The sequence below is a fragment of the Pituophis catenifer genome, unplaced genomic scaffold (genome assembly GCF_029215685.1).
Source record: "Pituophis catenifer annectens isolate HBS135680 unplaced genomic scaffold, rPitCat1.0.hap2 SCAF_4, whole genome shotgun sequence".
In the NCBI taxonomy this organism is placed as follows: Eukaryota; Metazoa; Chordata; class Lepidosauria; order Squamata; family Colubridae; genus Pituophis; species Pituophis catenifer.
In genome coordinates, this window is record NW_027256884.1 from 65,656,046 (window position 1) to 65,678,778 (window position 22,733).

General features: G+C 38.4%; 1 protein-coding gene across 1 annotated transcript in view; it reads right to left on the reverse strand.

The window, feature by feature from the left end:
* The window catches only part of CFAP47 (cilia and flagella associated protein 47), a 525,834-nt gene that overhangs the window by 194,865 nt on the left and 308,236 nt on the right, over positions 1-22,733 (reverse strand). Inside the window, 3 exon segments of the mRNA XM_070944210.1 lie at positions 3,505-3,616; positions 5,335-5,442; positions 9,475-9,653. Coding sequence (XP_070800311.1) covers positions 3,505-3,616; positions 5,335-5,442; positions 9,475-9,653 — 399 coding nt within the window.

Sequence of the window (22,733 nt, forward strand, 5' to 3'; positions counted from 1 at the left end):
TTCTGACTCTGTTGAGCAGGAGGAAGCTGCTGTTCATGTTTGTGTGTGGGGGATCCCCCCCCCTGCTGCCTTTCCTTCCTGCTTTTTAGAAGCCATCCTGCCACATATATTAGATTTTCTGAAAAAGGAGGTCCTTTTTCCTTTTCCACCACCACAAAGTCCTCTGAAAAAATCCCCCAGGTTTAATCAAATTGGGGATAGAAACTAGACTGAAGCAAACTCAGATTTTAAAAAGGAATTTTTTCCCCCTTCTCCAGTTCCTCCTTATTACAGGCAGAGCAACTTTGTAGCTGATTGAAATAACTTCACAAATCCACTCTCACTCTCAGCTTGTTAACTCTGCAGCCGGACGCCATTTTTTTTTTCAAACCGCTTCCGCTCGATCGTCACCAAAGCAATAATACTTGCGATTTCCAGATTTGAGGGTTCAAGTTGATATTTCCGCTAATTGTTAGGGTTGGTTTCATTCAATTTAAATGTTTGCTGCAGCCGGCTTGCTCTGCGGAAAGCAGAGTTGTCCCACGCCGTCCGGAGTCTCAGCAAGTTGAAAGGGAGCCACGCCTGTTTCCTCCCCAGTAACGATTTTCTGGGGACTCACAGGGGCTCGACCTGCACCTTGCTTGCTCTTCTCCTCAAATCCTGCAGATTTTGAAGTTTTTCAAGCCGCTTCCCGAAATCGAAGCGGCTCTACAGGCGGCGGGGCTGGCGGTCCTTAAAAAGGGACGGTCTTTCACCGGAGGCAAACAAACCGGAAGTCCAATTTTAATATGTTCTTAAATTGCTTTTAAATTTTATATATGTGTTTGTTTTATTTTGGGGCTGTGCACCGCCCTGAGTCCTTCGGGAGAAGGGCGGTATAAAAATTAGATTAAATAAAATAAACAAATAAAATAAATCGCTCCGGCCACCCTCTCAGCTTTTCCACCAAGCCTTGGAATTCGTCGATGTACTCAGCCACCCATCTGGTCCCTTGCAATGATGATCCAGATTTCTGCTTCAGTTCAGCGTGCCTGTGAGGGGTCTCCGAATTGATTCCGGAGCTCTTCCATGAAGGCATCCACATTCCCCAACTCCAGCACCCCTTCGTTGTGGATGAGCACACCCAATCTGCTGCCTCACCCTCTATGCTCGCAGTGACATCACCACATTGTTCAGGTAGGCAGCCCCCATACTGGTCCATGTGGCTCCATGCCTGGTTCAGAAAGTATGCTAGCTTCTCCAGTTTCCCTTCTCAGGCAGGGAGGCTCTTGATTGTCTTGGACCAGGACATTCCCAGCAGCAACCCCATTGCCTATGAGATCACCTGTGCCTGAACTCCCGCTGCACCCTGGGGCACTTGGTCTTGTCCCAAGGCCAACTGGGGAGGAATGGTCATCCCTTCGGGGCTCCCTACGCCTTGAGTCATGGTCCTCAGCATTGCGGGTTGGGTTCAGGAAAGCAAAGGCCCCACAGTGGCTCAGGGTTGACTGGCACCAGCTCCTGGTCCCAGGGAGGTTGAGTGCACTGATGTTGTGCTCCGCACTTTCATGCTCATGAATTGCTCTCAGTTGCTCCATTGAAGGATTCCAGCACACAGTCAGGAAGTTTCAGTCCACCGGCTCTTCCCAGTCCACTGTCCTTCTGGCAGTGCCCACCTGGCTTTCCACTTCAATCCATGGGTTATGGCTACTCCCAGTAGGAATAGGGGGAATTCCACCTCTACGGCCTTTCCCACTTTTCCTTGCTCTGATTTCTCTGTTCACTCTTTGGATCAGATCATGACCACCTATGCCCGGAATCTGCTAGCATTCCCACCAGCACCTCCTTGGATAGGGCTGCCCTGGCTTTTGCTGCCATCTCCGCTTTTCGTTCTGCACCAGACATCTTTCTCCATCTCCTCTTGCAGCACTCTTGGAAGTAGCCAAGTAGGCTGCGATATGGGTTAAAAAGAGAGCTGGTTTACTTTCCTCTGTCCAACTAGCAAACCCAAGAAAAGTAGGCGTATTCAGGAACTTTAAAATCCCAAAAGTAAAACTTTATTGGATAAATCATTTTGGCACTGAAGAAATAAAACCAGCTGTGAGGTTTTCTCATACAATGCTACATAGTTAAACATTAGTTTCCCCTTCTTCCCACCCATAATGATCATGCTGTCCAATTAAGAATCAATCTTTTGTTTTGAGAACAGTTCATTTCTTTGTTGGATACCTGCAGAAGTGATCTTGGTGGGTTCTGGGCTCACAGGTCTATTCTTGGATCATCTGCATTCCTTCTCACCCTTCCTCCCCCCACCCCCCAGTTTGTTGCCAAGTTGAATAGCAATAACTGTACAAATGGTTAGGAAGCAGTTCAAACTTGACATCTCTCTTTTTGCTGGTTTCACTTCCTCTTCAGTTTAGTAGGATTATTTCTATTCCATTCTCCATTCTCAAGTGATATTGTGTTTGTGCCACTATGTAAAAATCCCACTGGAAGAGAGGTTATATATCTTTGATCAACCTATTCATTTTAAGGAAATAAGTTCTGAGAAACTAGGGTAATACTGGCTTATTGGACTGTTTACAAAAGTTAATACAAGGTTCAAAAGAGTGATTTGATTCAAAGAAGACTCTGACTATTTTGAAGTACAAAACTTAAACAAATAGGTAACTTCAGCAGCTTTGGAAAAATTTAGAGATTCAACAATTTTTCTGACTTTGCTAAGACTCGCTGCAAAAAATGGCAAGAAACATGCAGTTCTCTTATACTGAAATGTGCCAGTGGTTGAGGAGGTTTATCAACTCTGTAAAACACTTTAACGTATTCTTTTAAAATATTTATGTCACTTCCCTAGCTTTCTTCAATAAAACATACTTTGCTTTTACCTTGTATTGCGCCTGAATGCCACAACCTACTATCCACAATTTACTATGATAAAAAGAGTGCTACACCACTCTGTATCTTGCTTGTTTTAACTGATTGAAAATAACTAAACAAGTCAGACCCACTTAATATTTAGATGGGATACCATTAAGAAATCCAGGCTGCTAACTAGAGTACAAGGTTGAAAAACACATCCTCAGACAAGACAAAAGCAAACTATTCCATACTGTCATGAAGACAACAGAATGAATCTATTTATGAAGTCACCAAGATTTAGACTCAATTCATACTGTATATTCTTTGTGACATAAAGGAATGCTAAACATTAAAACTTCCATAATTAACTACTCTAGGTTTTTTTCTTCAAAATAATTGTAGTGACTTCTAAATTATATTGCATTGTTTTTCTTTGCTCCATTAAGATATTTGTGTTTACTTCTTATTCTTATATCAGTCTTGGGCTTTGTCTTAACTGTTCCCTATAAACTTCATTAAAATTTTGGCCTGAAATTCCACTTATTTTCTACAAAATACAGAGTTCATACAGATATTTTTTTCTTCTAAACAATAAAACAGAATACGTGACCAATATTTAAATTCTTAAAGGAAACTGTCTCATATGAAACATTTTCATAAATACAAATGTTTATCAGTAAAACCTACTTGGGCTTTGGGGTCAATCTCCATTGAAAAATGGCCTGGATTGCTGTTCACATATTCCAATTCCAGAATTTCATATGTAGAATTAACCAGAGGAATATGCTGGCTGACCCATCTGTAACAAAGCGCCACAAAAAAAAAGTTATTTAATCATTATAAATTACTCGGCTAATTCCAATGTTGCTGCTAGTTACTTTATTTAAATAGCACTTTCTTTTCTTTGAAAAATTATTCAAGCAAATGTCTTCAGCACTATTCATTATGTTTTTACCAATGCTAATACTGATTCTCCTATTCCTGTGGCAAAGATTTCACATATTTTGTCATCATGAATTGACAGAAATTCTGATCAAAGAAAAGAAGCATTCTTTCAATTCTCTTCAAGGTAGAGTCATGACCATATTTAAAAACCAGTAATAGACTCTAACAGAATTAACACAGCAAGCATGATCTATTAAAAAAAAATCTAAAGCATTACAATAACAGCTTTCAGAAATGAAATTTAACAGCTTTAGAATTAAATTAGTTATATAGGTCATGCTAGCTAGGCACCAATTACAAAAGTTTTTGAAAAAAATATTTTGCACCCAGAAAGAGGTAATATGCACACCTACAGTCCATAAAATTAGTAATAATTAACACACAAATTAATAATTATCAAAACATAAGTGATAATAACTGCATTTCCTTTCAATATAAATAATTGTCAAGAGCAATTTGTAATTCATTAACTCCTGCAAATAGCATTTATTATAGCAGAACTGCTATATGTCTTGATTATCTTGTAAGTCTGAGCACAAAAAATAAGATGATTGTGTTTATGCTTTCTAGTCAAATGAATGCCAGATTTTCCCCAATTATGTTAACTATCAATTCCATTTTGTATGTCTAGTCTAACAAAGAGAAGGACTGGGAGTGATATGATAGTAGGTCTTCCAATATTTGAGGGGTTTTCAAAAAGAAGAGGGGGTCAACCTATTCTCCAAAGCACCTGAGGGTAGGATAAGAAGTAATGAATAGAAGCTTATCAAAGAGAGATCCAACCTAGATTTAAGGAGAATTTTCCTGCTAGTGTGAACAATAAATAAATGGAACAGCTTGCCTCCAGTGGGTATACCATTACTGGACATTTTCAAGATAAGATTGAACAGTCATTTGTTCAGAATGATATAGGGCAGGGGTGTCAAACTCAAGGCCCGAGGGCTGGATGCAGGCTGCGAGGTACTTAGATCTGGCCTGCGGGGCCACCCTGGAAATAGCGAAGGACCGGCCTGTGGTGCTTCTGCCAGTGAAAACGGACTCTTGAGCTCTGTTTTTACTGGCAAAGGGTTGCAGGAGGCCGTGGCAGCTGAAAACAGAGTTCCGGAGCCTGTTTTCACTGGCAGAGCACTTGGGCCGCCACAGGCACCCCTGACAGAAGTGATGTTGAGCTGGCCATGCCCTACCCCAGCCCCCCGAGGTCAAACACAACTCTGATGTGGCCCTCAATGAAATTGAGTTTGATACCCTTGGTATAGGGTCTCCTACTTGAACAGGAGGTTGGACTAAAAGACCTCCAAGATCCCTTCCAACTGTGGTGTTCTGTATTCTGTAGGTCTCAGGAAAATATTTATAGTATGCAATGAACTATTATGCTGAAACTTCATTTTTGTCTGCAGTAAAAAATTCTAATGTAGCTGAGGATTATCTATAGTCTCCTTCCAAGTCTGCCAAGAACTGAACTAATGGTTCGTTGTCTCAATATCAAAGAACAATTTAGCCAAAGAAAATAATATTTTGTTGTTCTGGTATATAATTAAACCCATGATTCAGGTTAAATGTAGGCTTACTTACTTCCCAAGTTCACATTCTACTTCAGGCAATCTTATTGGATGAGGCATCTGTCCATTCAGCTTCAATGCATACCAACACTCTCCTAATTTCTCTGATGTAAATATAACACTAAAATGAGAGTTATAAATCTGTTGGTAAAATTATCTTGTTATACAAAAGACAGCAAAAAAGTGGAAAGGGAGATAATAAAGGGGGGGTCAACAAAACGAACTTTTCTGTTATACTTCAATTAATTTATAAGATCTAATCACAGATTAGGTGCCCATATCATCATCACCATGATTACTATAATTATTATCATCATGATCATCTTCTCCTCCTCCTACATCATTAACTAGCACAAAGTAAATCATGAGGTATATATAGCCATGCAGTATATCTATAGGCTAGACTAGTAAAATTAAAATAAATGAAAAGGAGAGAGGGCGTGGCTGGCATCAGGCGATACAGTGTGGATTCTGGAGCTCCAGAAGAGCACCGATATCCCAGCCAATTTTGGGGATCCCTAGGGATCATAGCTGTCTTGTAGGGACAGTGAAGAAAAAAGATGCAGGCTAGCACGGATAGGGAAAGAGCAAGTTCCCTGAAGTGCCGGCATTAGTCTTCGACTCATTGGCGAAGGAAGGCAGCCATGGAGCTGTCAAAAGCCGGAGTGGCCACGATCAGAAAGAGGAAGTGCAGGAGTGGTGATTGAACAGAATATTGTTACCGGATGAGTGATTGGCCAACTCACAGGTAAGAAGAAAAAACTTTTAAAAGCCTGAAAGAAGTCCCAACGAGCAATTAGCGGCTAATTTGCACTTGGGAATTTAAGCAGAGGGGGGGAAAAGAGGAATTTTAAAGTTAAAATGAAAGCCCTAAAAGGAATCTTCTACCTGGATTTAAAATTGGATTTTGAAAGAAATAAAAACAAGACAAGTGAAAAGGAGACAGAGGAACATTTTTTAAACAATAAAAAGATTTAACTCGGAAGAGAGGAAACGGGCGTTCCCGTGGAGCTATAAAATGGATTCTTTGTTGCTGAAAGAGTTGTGAATTGAAGAGAGACATCTGCTGGAGGAGAGATTGTGGGAAAGAGCCATAGGAGTATACAGCTGAAAAGATTAAGAAAAGCAGAGAGGATGAGGACTGAGATTGTGATGGCTCAAGTGAGCATTTGAACTGGACACTATCTGGAAAGAAAAAGGAGATATCGCATGGAGTTTGAAACTAGAAGTATAAGTGAATGAAAATAATAAATTGGAAAATTCTAGCCTTCTAAAGTGACAATATGGAGAATTGGGAGGATGAATGTGAGATATTAAGGGAGATGTTTGAAAAAATAAGAGAAGCATTTAAGGGAAATAAGGAAGCAGAGGATTGGTTAGAATGCAAGAAAAAAGAAAGAAAAGATGAATGAGAAGCAAGAGAAAGTAGGTAAAGGAATGGGAGAAAGGGAGGAAAGCATCAAGAAATGGGATTGTGAAGAGTTTAAAAGAAAATGGTTAAGATATTGAAAGATATTGAAAAATAAGATAAGATCAGTGAAAATATTAATATGTTAATAAAGAAAAAGATGTTAGTTGTAGAAATTATATGTGAAAATACTGTTTAATGTAAAATAGATCAGTAGATGAAATGTGAAAAAAAATGAACTGTTTTTGATATTGGAGGAAGCACTAAGTGGAGAGAAATAAAAGCAACAAAAGAATTAATTGAAATTAAGATGGGAATTGAAATTGAAATGTAAAATTGAATGAAAATGGAATGTTTGTAAATGATGTAAATGACAGACTTGTAAGAAATAAAACAGAAGAAAAACATTGTTAAAGGGAAAAAAGCAAGGGTTGGAAGATTATTTTAACAAAGGTTTCAAGGAAAAAATGCAATAAATTGAAATATTTGTTAATAATTAAAAAGAGGAGGGGAATTTCGAGTAATATTTTTAATAAATGAGAAAGATCAGGGTTGACTGGACATCATAGTGGAAAATATTAAATTGAAAATGAATACAGCAATAGAGAGAGATGAAAGAGGAATAGAGAGTAGAGAGATGGAAGAGAAGGGGAGAAGAGAGGGATGGAAGAGAGAGGAGGAAGGAAGAGAGGGGAAATCAGAGTAGGAGAGAGGGCTAGACAGAGAAGAAGAAAGGAGGAGAAGGAGAAAGGAAGAGGAAGTAGAGAGGAGCAGGAGAGGAGGGAAAAAGAAAGTAAGAAGGAAAGAAGAGAGGAAGATGGCAGGATTGAGAAGAAAGATTGCTGTACAACAAAAAAGATGAAATGGAAGAAAGGCAACCCGGAACATATATAAATATACTAAGACAAAGAATGAATGGTTAAAAAATAAAAGAGAATAAATACGAATAAGCAGGAAAATTAGAATTAGAGGGCGAATGAAGATGTTGTTTATATCAGTAAGCAAAGAAATATTGAGATTCGATTAAAAAAGGGGTAAAAAGAAAATTGTGGCAAAAATTGTAATTGAGTAAAATGTATTTGAATTTGATCAATTGTATAAGATAAGATATGGCCAATACTCTGTTCAAAAAAGATGTGGGTGAATGGTGGGGGGGACGGGGACCAATAAAACTTGATTTTTAAAAAAATAAAATAAAATAAATGAAAAGATACAGACAAGGAATTTTAGCTAAAAAGAATATTAGGAGTAAAAAACATAAAGACTGTCATAAATAAAACTAAAAAGGTCACACCACAGAAAATAATCTAATCCACAAAGAACATACAGAAGTAAGATTGCCTTACATTTCTTCTTAAAATATTACAGAATTAAATGCACGTATGTGCCAAAATAAATATATGTATATCCTATCTTTGCATTCTAAAACTATTTTTATTTTAAAAAGCACCAAAAAATACTCCAAAATTGCAATAAATCCTGCTCCTTTCATTATTTCCTATTATTTCTCTAAAACTACAATCTCAAAATCTATAATGTGTAATGATATTTAATGGTAAAAAGAATGCAGATAATTTTCATGCTAATTTAGCCCAAAATAAGCTAATTAATTAATAATCAATTAATTATTACACGGAGACCATCTGAAATAGAATAACATATTCTATGTCTTTCTAAGCTTACATCACAAATGAAAACTCATATCACAGAGATCAGTCTAACGGAAAAGAAGCTAAAGAAAAGTGGTGCAGGCAGAAGAAAACAATCACTGCCTTTTCCACTGTGCTTTCATTAACTTTATTGAGGTTGGTTCCTCTGAAGACCAGATGGCACAGCCTCTCAGTAGCACAAGAAAAGTCACCAGAAAAATTAAGTTATCTTTGGGGAAAAAAATATGTATTTTCTGACTGGGTGAGCTGAGTTTCAATCTGCTATTGGATGTAACTGTAATCAACATTATCTTTCCATTTTTTAAAAAAATCGTAACTTATTTTTAGTTGACTGAAATACTTTTAAGTTCGCAAAGAATATGAAACAAAAGTCGTTCATCACCAGGAATGTATTTCAAGGGGGGGGGGAAACCCATCAGTTTGAAGGTTGTGTCCCAAATAGAAATATTCATAATACATTATTAAAAAGACAACATTAAAAACAACAAAATGCAAACACCCAAGTACAGGTACTCTTCGACTTACATGAGTAAATTTACTCATTTAGTGACCATTCAAATTTACAACAGCACTGAAAAAGAGACTTATGGCCATTTTTTCACACTTTTGACCATTGCAGCATTCCCATGGTCACATGATTTACATTTGGATGCTTGATAACTAGTTCATATTTATAACAGTTGCAGTGTCTCGGGATCATGTGATAATCTTTTGTGACCTCTGACAAGCAAAGTCAAAAAGGGAAGCCAGATTCAATTAACAACTGTGTTATTAATTTAACAACTGCAATGATTCACTTAACAAATGTGGCAAGAAAAGTGGTAAAATGGGGCAAGATTCACTTAACAAATTTCTCACTTAGCAACATAAATTCTGGGCTCAATTGAGGTCATAAGTCGAGGACTACCTGTACTGAAGCAATCTAAAAGTCATTCATTCATAAGACAAATGCACTGAGCAATAAGCCACTTTTATTAATATGAAAGTTCACAATAAAGCACAAAATAAAGGTAAATTGAAAACATTTAATGACAAGAAATGTATAAGATAGATCATCTACAATAGCATAACATACCTTCCGTCCATATGGCCAGTGGTAGCTGGAGAATACTTTACTTCATAACATAATGTTTCTTTTGGTTCAAGAACAAGCTTGTTTTTACCACTAAGTATAACAGTATCTATTAATTCTACATCTAATTCCAGAACATCAGCTGTGGGATTAGTTATTGGAATTCCAATGTCAATAGTATCCTAAGAGAGACAGAAGGAGAGATATCTTTAAACATTAGTAAAATGGCAGATAAATAATGTTTATTTGAAAGAGTATTGAAATTCTCTATATAGTATGGATCTTCTAGGTCCTTTTACTGACTGTATCTCATTAATGATGAAAATACATTCATAGAATCCAAAAGCAAAAGAAGGAAAACTCCACATAATAATGCAAGCAACAAATGGTAGAGACAATGTCCTTGGATGGTTTGAAAACTCTGTATTTCACATGGCCTCAAACAAACAAAATGTTTCAGATACGAGGGATAATCACTTGTGCATGATAAACCTCAAGCAATGTACAAATGTATAAACCATTTTAGTAATAATAATAATAATAATAATAATAATAATAATAATAATAATAATAATAATAATAATAATAATAATAATAATTTTATTTCTATACCGCCCTTCTCCCGAAGGACTCAGGGCGGTGTACAGCCTATTAAAAACACAAAAATATACAGACATCAATTAAAAAATAATTAAAATTGTTAAATAATTTCGGCCCAAACTAAAACCCAAAAATTTAAAACACCCAATTTAAAATCATTTACATTGATAGCCCGGCCTGGCAGAACAGCAGGGTCTTGAGGGCACAGCGAAATACACAGAGGTCGGAGATCTTGCGCAATTCCGGGGGCAGTTCATTCCACAGGGCAGGAGCTCCCACAGAGAAGGCCCTCCCCCTGGGTGTCACCAGCCGACATACCTTGGCCAATGGTACCCTGAGGAGCCCCTCTCTGTGGGAGCGGACTGGCCGGTGGGAGGCTACTGGTGGCAGAAGTTGGTCTCGAAGGTACCCGGGTCCTAAGCCATGGAGCGCTTTAAAGGTGGTGACCAACACCTTGAATCGCACCCGGAAGACCACTGGGAGACAGTGCAGCTCGCGTGGAGAAGTGTCACATGGGCACAACAAGTCGCGCCCATAACCACCTGCACGGCCGCATTCTGGACCAGTTGGAGCCTCCGAGTGCTCTTTAAGAGGAGCCCCATGTAGAGAGCATTACAGTAGTCTAGCCAGGAGATGACCAGGGCGTGAGTGACTGTGCTCAAGGAGTCCCGGTCCAGAAAGGGCCACAACTGGTGAATCAGGCGAACCTGATAAAAAGCCCCCCTGGCCACGGCCGTCATATGCTCTTCTAAAGACAGCCGTGCATCCAGGAGGACACCCAGATTATGAGGCCTCTCTGTGGGGGGCAAAGATTCACCCCCAATAGTCAGCGATGGCACCAGCTGACTATATCGGGGTGCCGGGAGCCACAGCCACTCGGTCTTGGCAGGGTTGAGTCTGAGCCTATTTCTCCCCATCCAGACCCGCACGACCTCCAGGCAGCGAGACATCACATCAAGGGCATCATTGGGATGGTCTGGGGTGGAGATGTACAGCTGAGTATCATCAGCGTACTGATGGACTCTCACCCCAAAACCACGGATGATCTCACCCAGCGGCTTCACATAAATGTTGAACAGAAGGGGCGAGAGGACCGACCCTTGCGGCACTTTCCAAGCGAGGCGCCGCGAGGTCGACCTCTGCCCCCCTGCCAACACAAACTGCGAGCGGTCGGAGAGGAAGGAGGAGAACCACCACAGCATGGTGCCCCCTATTCCTAACCCCCTCAACCGCTGCAGCATGATACCATGGTCGATGGTATCAAAAGCCGCTGAGAGATCTAATAGGACTAGGACAGAGGAGCAACCCCTGTCCCGAGCCCTCCAGAGATCATCCACCAACGCGACCAATGCCGTTTCTGTGCTGTACCCCTGCCTGAAGCCCGACTGGTACGGGTCTAGATAGATAGCTTCATCCAGGTGCCGGGGAAGTTGTCGTGCCACCACGCTCTCAACAACCTTCGCCACAAAACGAAGGTTGGAGACCGGACGGTAGTTGGCTAATTCAGTCGGATCCAGGGATGGCTTCTTGAGGAGGGGCCTCACCACTGCCTCTTTCAAGGCGGCAGGAATGGCACCCTCACTCAGAGAAGCATTTATGATCCCCTGGAGCCAGCCTCATGTAACCTCCCGGGAGGCCAGTACCAACCAGGAGGGACACGGGTCCAATAAACATGTGGCAGCACTAATCTTACCCAGAACCCTGTCCACATCCTCGGGAGCCACAGGATCAAACTCCTCCCAGATAATATTCTCAAGATGTACCCCCGTCTCCCCCCCTCTGGACTCACCCAGAATGTTGAAAAACATGAGAATGTTCTGGAGTCAAATTACTTCAAGTTATACATCTGAAATTGTACATCCAGTTCTTCCCAGAGTAGGGACACCTGTCTATTGTCACTGTTCTCTTAATTACCCATCTTTTAGATGATTTTTCTTGGGCTTGAAAGGTAATTAAAAGATACTATCATGCAAAATGCTGGCGCTATATTGCTTTCCAGTTTTTCATATTATAAAATCATTTTTAAATAAAAAACATCATTTTAATATAAAATTATTTTTATTTCTTTCCAGGTCAATGTAAAGTACTGATTTTTGGCTGGGATCAATAATCTTTGTGTACAAATCTGCCCAGGGACGTCTATTGGGCATCAAGAAAAGTCAAGGTGGAAGAAGAATGACTAGATTTGTGAAAGGGAAAAGGCTGCATGGTTACAATCTGACCCAAAGAACTTGCTGCTCACTTTTTTAGGTGGCAATCAAAGCCTCAGTTGCACTATACAGCAGACTGTCAAGAACAACCCCAAGCTTCCTATGGAATCCCATTAGTTCCATTAGTTGTCTGGAACAGACTAATCAAATAGGTCCCTTTAGCTGTCTGGAACAGACTAATCAAATAGGTCCCTTTAGCTGTCTGGAACAGACTAACGGTTAGTCTGCAACAATTAACAATCAAAGAGCCATTTGGACCCATTTCCCACAGAAAAGAAAACACCAGGAGCCACAAACCTTGGGTGGGTATGGCCAATTCAATGTCATTCACTCCCACCCAGTCACATGACACCTCCCAGCCACGCCTATCCAGGTTTTGTGGCTCCCAGTGTTTTATTTTCTGTGGGAAATGGGTATCTCTCTGTCTCTGTCTCAGTCTTTCTCTGTCTTTCTCTGTCTTTCTCTTTTCTCCTTCTCTTTCTCTCTGCTCTCTCTCTCTCACTGTCTCTCTCTCTCTCTCTCTCTCTTTCTTTCTTTCTTTCTTTCTTTCTTTCTTTCTTTCTTTCTCTCTCTCTCTCTTTTTCTTTCTCTCTCTGCTCTCTTTGTGACTCTCTCTTTCTCTTTCCTTCTCTCTCTTTGTCTCTCTTTTCTCTCTTTTTCTCTGTCTCTGTCTCTCTTTATCCCTTTCTCTTTCACTGTCTTTCTCTATGTGTGTCTCTCTTCCTCTCTCTCTGTCTCTCTCTCCATCTGTCTCTCTTTCTCTCTCTTTCTCTTTGGCTCTCTCTTTGTCTCTCTTCTATCCATCCATCCATCCATCCATCCATCCATCCATCCATCCATCCATGCTCTCCTGCCCAGCTTCACGTGTTGTGTGAATCCAACCACTTGGGCTGTAGAGGGGGAGTGGAGGCTGGCAGGCAAAGTCAAGCATTGGAGATCCAAAATAAGTTGCAAAATAAGGCAACTCAACCTGGATCCTGTCAGGGAGACACACCTCCCCTTCCCTCTCCCTCCACGGCAGGGACCCAGGCAGTCCGAGGGCAGCTCCCTCCTCGGACACGGCCAGCAAGCAAAGAAACATGGCGCTCTGGCTGGGAGGCAGCAGGAGCAGGTAGAACGTGCACCTTCTCTGCTCCCGCTGCACCATGTGGGGAGCCCCAGAGGGGTCTCCTTGCTCAGCCCCAGGAAGCATTTCATTCCCTGCCAGATGGCAAGGCAGCGGTACAATGCCTCCCAGGTGGAGGGGGGCCAGGCCGCGGCGACAAGCGGGCCCAGAGGGAAGGCAGACACTGTGTCTGTCTCAGCAATCTGGGTAGATGAGGGAGGGATGCACAAGCTGAATCTTTGGAGCCGTGCTTGGTGGGGCTTGCAAGCAGGCTCGGCGGGGCCACTTAGCGGGGAGGAAAACCCTGGCCTGTTTCATTCACTTCAGCATGGGGTGGGAATGTAGAAGGCGGAGGAAATCTGTGCCTCTGGCGTTCAACCCTCAAAGACTTTGCACCCCAGAATTTGATCCTGCACTTGCTCGCTCTCCCCTTTCTTTCTCCTCCCTCTCTCCCTTCTTTCTCTCTGATTCTGATTCTCTGCACCTCATCTCTTGCTGGGTTTTGCAGACACTTCTTCTGGCTCTTGTTGGTGCTGCACATACCTCAGTCACTCAGGGAGACACACAAACTGCTCTCCCCAACTAGGGCCAGAAGAAGCACCTGTGAGATCCAGCAAGAGATTAGGCAAGTACAGGGGCACTTTGCTCCCACTCTGGGATATGGAGCGAGTCTCCATTCCCTGCCATCGCCCTTACCTTCTCAGGCCAGGCAAGGAGTGACTGGGAGGGGAGGGCGAGGGGCAGGGGCTGTCAGTGGTGGGATCACCTGAAAGGGAGCCACAGCAGAGAGCCGAAAGAGCTGCATGCGGCTCCGGAGGTGCAGTTTGCAGACACCCGGACTAACCAAATAGGTTTCCTTGCAGTGAAAGGCAGAGTGAAAGCATTTTGAAATTCCTGATCATTTTCCCCCAAGTCGTGTGTGTGTGTGTGTGTGTGTGTGTGTGTGTGTTTAGATATGGTGATCTGAACTATACACTATATTCCAGATATAGAGGTATACTAAAATTGTGTGAGGGAATTATACTATTGGCATAGAATCTCTATGGAGATTCTCAGTCATCCAGGTCATGGTTGTCCCAAAGGTGCTTTTTCAAGAGGCAACTGGATTTTCTGGTTTTTCTTTGAAGACAGAGCTGAAGAAGTTTCTTGGATGAGAAGTGAAACATCTTCAAAGAAATACCAGAAAGTCCAGTTGTCTCTTGAAACAGCACCTTTGGGTATTGGCAGAGAACTTTTTCACAGGGGTTGCACATTTCACTGAGTTACCCTATGGTTCCAATATATTTTTCCTCGTTATTTTAGTATCTGAAAATACTTCAGACATCATTCATGTAAATGTGAAGGTAGAGTGGTTACTCTAATGCATCACTCTATACTTATTTAAAATGAACCACCTATACTATTTGGTTTACTATTAATACAATTTAAAGAGATTATTCTAGAGAAGTAATATTAATTTGAATGATATATTATCCAAGAAAGAGTTCAGTACCCATTTCCTCAGGGTTGTTTTTTTTTTAATTTGATTTATATGCCGCCCTTCTCCGGAGACTCAGGGTGGCTTACAATGTGTTAAGCAATAGCCTTCATACTTTTGTATATTTATACAAAGTCAGCTTATTGCCCCCACAAACTGAGTCCTCATTTAACCTACCTTAGAAAGGATGGAAGGCTGAGTCAACCTTGAGCTAGGTGAGATTCGAACTTACAGTAATTGCAGACAGCTGGTGTTAATCACAATGCTTTTAGTCTGCTGAGCTACCAGGCCCGTATTTTCCTCTTAATCCTCTTGTTACTTTGATTAACTAAATATATACCAGTAAAGGAGGATATCTGTGGCTCAAGGTCAAAATGAGGGGTCCTTGGTGCTCTCTCAGCTTGTTTTCCTGCAGACATTTCATTGTCCAAAGTAGGTAACAACGGTATTAGTAAGGAGTGGGATTTGTTCTCAGTTTATATTCTAGTGGCTTGCCCTGTCACTGTTGATGGAGGTGATCTTATGGACCAACCAAAGAACCTCTAAGACCACTCCCACCAACACTGTCAGAGCAAGCCACTAGAACATAAATTGAGAGCAAACCCCACTACTTACTAGCACTGATGATGTTACCTAGTTTGGGTAATGAAACATCTCTAGAAAACAACCAAGCTCAGAGAGCACCAAAGACCCTAACTACATATGTGGTTTGCATACCTTTGCATATCATGTTTCTTGATATCAGTTTTTAAAATGTAAGATTTAATCTGGAGGTTCAGTACAATCTGCCACAAAGAAACAATAGCAGAACTAATAGCAGAAATAGGGCAGTTTCTTTATAAATAGCTTAATGGAAAAGGTGCATCTTAGAAATATATAACAATATTTATGGAGGAGAGAGAAATTTTGGATCATAAAGAGTATGGCATATCTGTTACATTTATATAAAACAGTTTAAATATTCATAAAAATATATTATTGTTTTACATATGGTGAAATTAAGCCAGTCTAGGTCAATGCATCACTTTATCAATAGAATATGTTTTATGAGCCATAGTGGAGCATTGATTAGAATGCAATAGCCAAAGAAAAACCAAACAGACACCAATCATGGTTGAGAATAGATATGATTTGGATGTTGCCAGAAATAAGAGCAGATGTTCAAGAAGTTGAAATAGAAACATATGGACAGATCACCACCTAATAAAAATTAGATGGAAAGGACAAAGGAAGAAACTGAGATAGATATTGAACCAAACTATATTAAAGGATAAGGAATTCAGGACTTCCGGCAGTGACATCTCGCGAATTTTGATGGTCAAATTAGATACCGAATCCAAACAATTTTTATTAGTTGTGATATATGCCCCAAATTCAAATCATCAAGAATATTACAAAAGACTACATAATAAAATAGTAGAACAGGAGATAGAAAACATTTGCATAACAGGAGACTATAATGCCATAGTGGATAATAAAAAAGACTATCATAGTGAGAAGAAAAAAAAAGAAAGAAATACTACCAAAAGAGTTTTTCAATATGACACAAGAATTAGGTTTAAAAGATACCTGGAGAGAAATCAATAAAGAAGTGTGGCAATACACTTATTATTCACATCCATATGTGATGGATGGATTTGTCCATCAACTAGACGCTATTGGGGAAAAATACAGCAGTGGCTGCTGGAAATAACAGGTGTGAGCTTTCCCCTTCACCCAGACCTCTACTTACTCGGAATAAGACCGGACCATATTGACAACAAGGATTGGTATATATTTGTCCATGTCTCAACAGCGGCGAGAATGGCATTTGCTCAACTGTGGAAAGATGCAGATACGCCCCCTGACCATCTGATAATAAATAAGATTCTTCGATGTGCTGAGATGGACAAGTTAACATATATCTTAAAAAGATAAGAAAGACTCAATATATAATAGAAGTTGGGACAGAAGCTTTGTCTGGCTTAAAAAAAGGTTAAACCTAGGAGATAGGTGATAAGATCGTCTTATTAGATTAAATAGATACTTAATAGGCTATATAATTCTTTATAATTTTGAAAAAAACAGGCCAATTGTTTTGTAGATAAATAAAAGAACTTGATTGTATTGAAATGTTTGGTTAGGATGATATTAATTAATATTAATTGGAGACTGAGCTTAACTCTCGGTTAGTCATGTTTGTTGTTTCGTTTTAGTCTTGTGTTTATGTGTTCCTACATTTCATTTCTTATATTGTTTTCCAATCATTATTATGTGTTAATTTTACTGTAAATATTTAATAAAGTTTTTTTTTTTTAAATGACACAAGAATTAGGTTTAAAAAAAACCTGGAGAGAAATCAATAAAGAAGAGAGGCAATACACTTATTATTCACATCCACATCAGTCTTGGTCCAGGATCGATATGGCCTGGATGTCAACACAATTGCAATTGGAAATTGAAAAAATAGATATTGGATTAAACGAATGGGCAGACCATAACCCTATAATAATTCATTGGAAGGGACAAAAAAGATATAAAAGGTGGACTCTAAATCAATATGTATGTAATTAAACATAAATTAAATTTGATTACACAGGAAGAAGTAGCCTGGAAAATAAAGACAGCAAAGCAAAACTATTTTGAGCATTCAAATAAAATAAGTAGGTGGTTAGCCTACAAATTGAAAAAAGAAAAGGACAAAAGAACGATACAATGCCTGAAAAATGAAGAAGGGGCAATTTGATACAGAAAAGAACATAAAAAACAAATAATCTATAATTTCTTCTCTAAATTATATACACAAGAAAAAAAAGAAAGAATCGGAAATTAAAAAATACTTGGAGGAAATAAATGTTTGTAAATTGACAGACGAACAAAAAGAAATATTGAACAGACCAATTTCTGAAACTGAATTTGGGATGGCTATAAAAAGACAAAAAAATAATAAGACCCCAGGCCCCGATTGAACTATATAAGAATACAGCAAATCAGATAGGAGGGCTAATGTTAGAAATATTTAATGATGTATTGCAGGAGACAAACATTCCGAAATCATGGTCAGAGGCATTAATTACACTTATACACAAGGAAGATTCGGACCAACAACTAATACAAAACTACAGGCCTATCTCTCTATTGAATTCTGATTATAAAACATTCATGTCAATAATTGTGGAAAGATTAAAACCATTCTGAATAAGCATATTTATCTGGACCAAAGCGGATTTTTACCACGACGCCAAATTAAAAATAATACACGTATGATAGTTGACATATTAGAGTATTACGAAATACACTCGGAGAAGCAAATTTCACTGGTTTTCCTTGATGCACAAAAAGCTTTCGACAATCTGAACTGGAAATTTATGACAAAACTGATAAGGAAAATGGAATTTGGACAAAAATTTGGAAAAATGGTTGAAAAAAATATATTCAAAACAAACAGCAAAAGTAATGTTTAACCAAGACACGACGGAGGGATTTGAGATAACAAAGGGAGTAAGACAAGGTTGCCCACTCTCCCCATTTCTTTTTATCCTATCACTGGAACCACTCTTAAATAGAATCAGGGAAGATCAAGAGATTAAAGGTTTGAGAATTAAGAATGAGGAGTATAAAATTCAAGCCTATGCAGACGATATGGTTTTTATAATTGAAGACCCGCTAAAATCAGGCCCTAAATTGATCAGAAAAGTAGAGGAATTCGGTGCAGTGGCGGGCTTAAAAATAATTCAAAATAAATCAAAATTATTAACTAAAAACTTTACAAAACAACAGGAGACAGAATTAGAAAAGACTATGGATATACAAACTACCAAAAAAATAAAATATTTGGGAATCTGGCTGATCGCAAGAAGCTCATCAATCAAAAAAGAAAATTATGATAAATTGGTTTGGCAAATTGAGAAGGATTTGGAAAATTGGACAAAACTGCAAATTTCATGGACAGGAAGAGTGGCGGCAATAAAAATGAGTATCTTGCCCAAAATTTTATTCCTCTTCCAGGTTATACCGATTAGAATGGAATTTTTTTATTTATTTATTAAACAAAATGTCTACAAAATTTATTTGGCAAGGGAAGAAAGCCAGAATTAGATTAAAAGTATTACAAGACACAAGAGACAGAGGAGGAATAGCTTTCCCGGACTGGGAGACCTATTACCAAGCAGCTGGCTTAGTCTGGATAAAGGAGTGGATAGAATTAGAAAATAAAAGACTCTTAATATTAGAGGGACACGATCTTCATGGAGGGTGGCACGCATTTCTAAGGGGGGAAAAACAGAACACACATGGATACTTCAAAAGACATGTAATTAGGAACTCACTCTTAACAATTTGGAACAAAATTAAGAAACATCACTATATAGGAGTACCGTCCTGGATCTCTCCAGAAGAAATATTAACACACCCAAATTTAGTAGACTGGTCCAAAATTATTAGATATAGGGATATTGTTAATGAAGGGGGAACTCTAAAAGCAAAACAGGAATTGGAACAGGACTTAGGTAGAGAAATATAATGGTGGTCATACCTACAAATAAGATCAAAATATATTGAGGAGAAGAAAACGGATCAAATTAGAGTAGAACTAACCGACCTTGATAAAATTCTGTTAAAGAATGAACAAAAATTAATTAGTAAAATATATAAATTTCTATTGCGGTATAAACTGGAAGAGGAAACTGTGAAAGAAACGATGATCAAATGGGCCCAAAATTTTAATTATTCAATAGAGTTGGAGAAGTGGGAGAAGATGTGGAAAACAAATATGAAATTAACAATCTCAACCACATACAAGGAAAACTAGATGAAAATGTTTCACAGATGGCATCTTCCACCAGCGAAAATAGCAAAAATGTTCCCCAGCAATTCTCCAAAATGCTGGAAGTGTAAGATTAGTTATGGAACATTTTATCACCAATGGTGGACATGCCCGGTGGCGAAAAAATTTTGGAAGAAAATTAAAAATTGGATCGAAAAAATAATCCAGAATTCAATAGAGGGAAAACCTGAACAGTTTCTATTAGGGATATCAATAGAAAATTATACTAAAGAAACACAGTATCTCATACTACATATATTGATAGCAGCACGTATTATATATGCGCAATACTGGAAGAAAGAAGAAATACCACCAGATAAGGATATAATTAAAAAGATTCTGGAATGCGCAGAACTGGATAAACTAACTAAAGAAATTCAGGGGAAAGAGGAAACCAAATACTATAAAGTGTGGAATAATTGGTATGAATGGCTGAAAAATAAGGAAATAAATTAAAGGAATGAAGAAGGGAAAGAGAAAAATGTGATAGATCAATTAACATGTTAGTAGAAATGAAATATAATAGGAGAAAAAGGCTGAATAAGTTAACATTATAATATCTGTAAATATTTATATATAGTAAGAAATGGATCACTGTTATGTAGCTGAAAAAGAAATTAAGACTCTTGTATATGTTGTATGTCTATGTATGTCTTTTTAACTATGTTTAAAATAATTTTTTTTTTAAAAAAAATAAAGGATAAGGAATTCATACAAACAATGGAAAAAGAAATGGATTTTTTTCTTTAAAGAAAATAGAAAAGAAGAGACATCTTTACAAAATGTTTGGGATACAGCTAAAGCCTTATGCGGTCAGTGGTGGGATTCAGCCTGTTCGGGCCGGTTCAGGCAAACTGGCTGTTAAATTGCTGTCTGTCTCTGCCCTTTCCCGCCAAGCCCCTTCCAAGAGTCTCTCCGCAGCCTGTTTTTGCTCCCAGGAGGCTGCAGGGAGGCCTACTAGGCTCAAAATGGGGCGGGCACAGCCCCGTGGCCCGTTTTTGCTCCCAGGGGGGTGCAGGAGGCCGCGTGCTGCCTGTCACACCCCCTGGCCATACCCATCATGGCCATGCCCACCCAGCCGGTTATTAGGGCAGAGAACTGGTTGTTAAATTATTTGAATCCCACCACTGTATACGGGGATTAGCTATAACATTTATAGCAAAGAGAAACAAGAAAAAGAAACAATATCAAAAAATGTTACAAGAGGAACTTAAAAAACTGGAGACAGAATTACAGAAAGATCTGCAAAAGAGGAATTTCAAAGAGAAAATGGAATTAACAAAACATAAATTAAATTTAATGGAAAAAGAAGAAATGGCACAAAAAATTAAAGAGCAAAACAATTTTTTTTGAAAATGCTAATAAATCAGGAAGATGGTTAGCACACAAACTGAAAAAAGAGAAAGAGAAGAAAATGATATATACACTCTTAGATGAAAAGGGGAACCTTCTCTATCAAAATGAAACCAAAAAGAGTATAATTCAGGAATTTTATGAAAAATTATATGACCAAGAAAAAGTGTCGGAAGAGAAAATAAAACAATATTTGGAAAAAGCTGCATTACCTAAAGTATCAGAAACAATGAAAGCTATGTTAAATGAAAGGATAATGATGATGGAACTAAAAGAAGCAATTAAAAGACAAAAAAATAATAAAACACCGGGACAAGATGGGCTCCCAGCAGAACTTTATAAACACCTACAAGATACTCTATGCTTGTCAATGTTGGAGGTTTACAATGAAGTTTTGCTGAAGGCTAAAATGCCAAAAACCTGGTTGGAAGCAAATATTACTCTAATACCAAAAGAAGACTCTAATACCAAAAGAAGAAGATTTACTGGCAATAAAAAATTACAGACCAATATCATTACTAAATGTAGACTATAAAATATATGCTTCAATAATAGCAGAGATACTTAAAAAATTCTTGAATGAATTTATACACTCAGAATTATCTTGAATACATTGGAATACTATGAAGTACATTCTGAAAGACAATTGGCATTCATCTTTTTAGATGCGCAAAAAATCTTTGATACTGTAAATTAGCAATTCATGATATCACAATTAAAGTGTATGGAGTTTGGCAAAAATTTTATAAATATGATCAAGGCAATATACTCCAAACAAACAGCAAAAGTGATAGTAAATGGGGACTTGGCAGAGAATTTTAAAATAAATAAAGGCACAAGACAAGGTTGTCCACTGTCCCCCTTACTATTTATATTAACATTGGAAGTGTTAACTAGAAATGTTAGACAAGATTCAGAAATAAAAGGTATGGAAATAAAAAAGAAAAATATAAACTACAGGCGTTTGATGATGACCTGATATTTATCATAGAAGAATTACTAGAAACGGGACCCAAACTAATAAAAAAAATAAAGGGATATGGTAAAGTGGCAGGATTGAAAATAAAGAAAAAGACTAAAATTTTGGTTAAAAATTGTACAGATAAACAGAAAAATGAACTGATAGGAAGATATGTATTCGGATAGCTAAGAAAGTAAAATATTTAGGAATTTGGTTATCAGCAAGTGCACAACTATTAAAGAAGAAAATTATATCAAACTAACACAAAAAATAAAATTAGATCTGGAGAAATGAAAAAACCTAAAATTATCGATAGTAGGAAGAATAGCTACAATAAAAATGAATATTCTGCCGAAGTTATTATTCTTGTTCCAAACAATTCTGATAAAACTTGAAAAAAAGTTTTTTGAGGACTGAAATAAAATGATTTTTAAAATATATTTGGCAAGGGAAAAGAGCAAGAATAAGACTGAAAATGTTACAAGAAGCTAAAAATAAAGGGGGATCTGGGTTACCAGATTGGGACTTTTATTACCAGGCCTCTGTGCTTACGTGGGTGAAGGAATGGATAAATCTGAGGAACAAAAGATTATTGACTTTAGAGGGACATGATTTGCAATTGGGGTGGCATGCCTTTATATGGTATGGGAAAAATAGAATACATAGATATTTTCAAAGACATTATATTAGAAATGCTCTGCTCTTAGTATGGGAAAGAATCAAAGAGAAACATTACATGAAAATACCGGTCT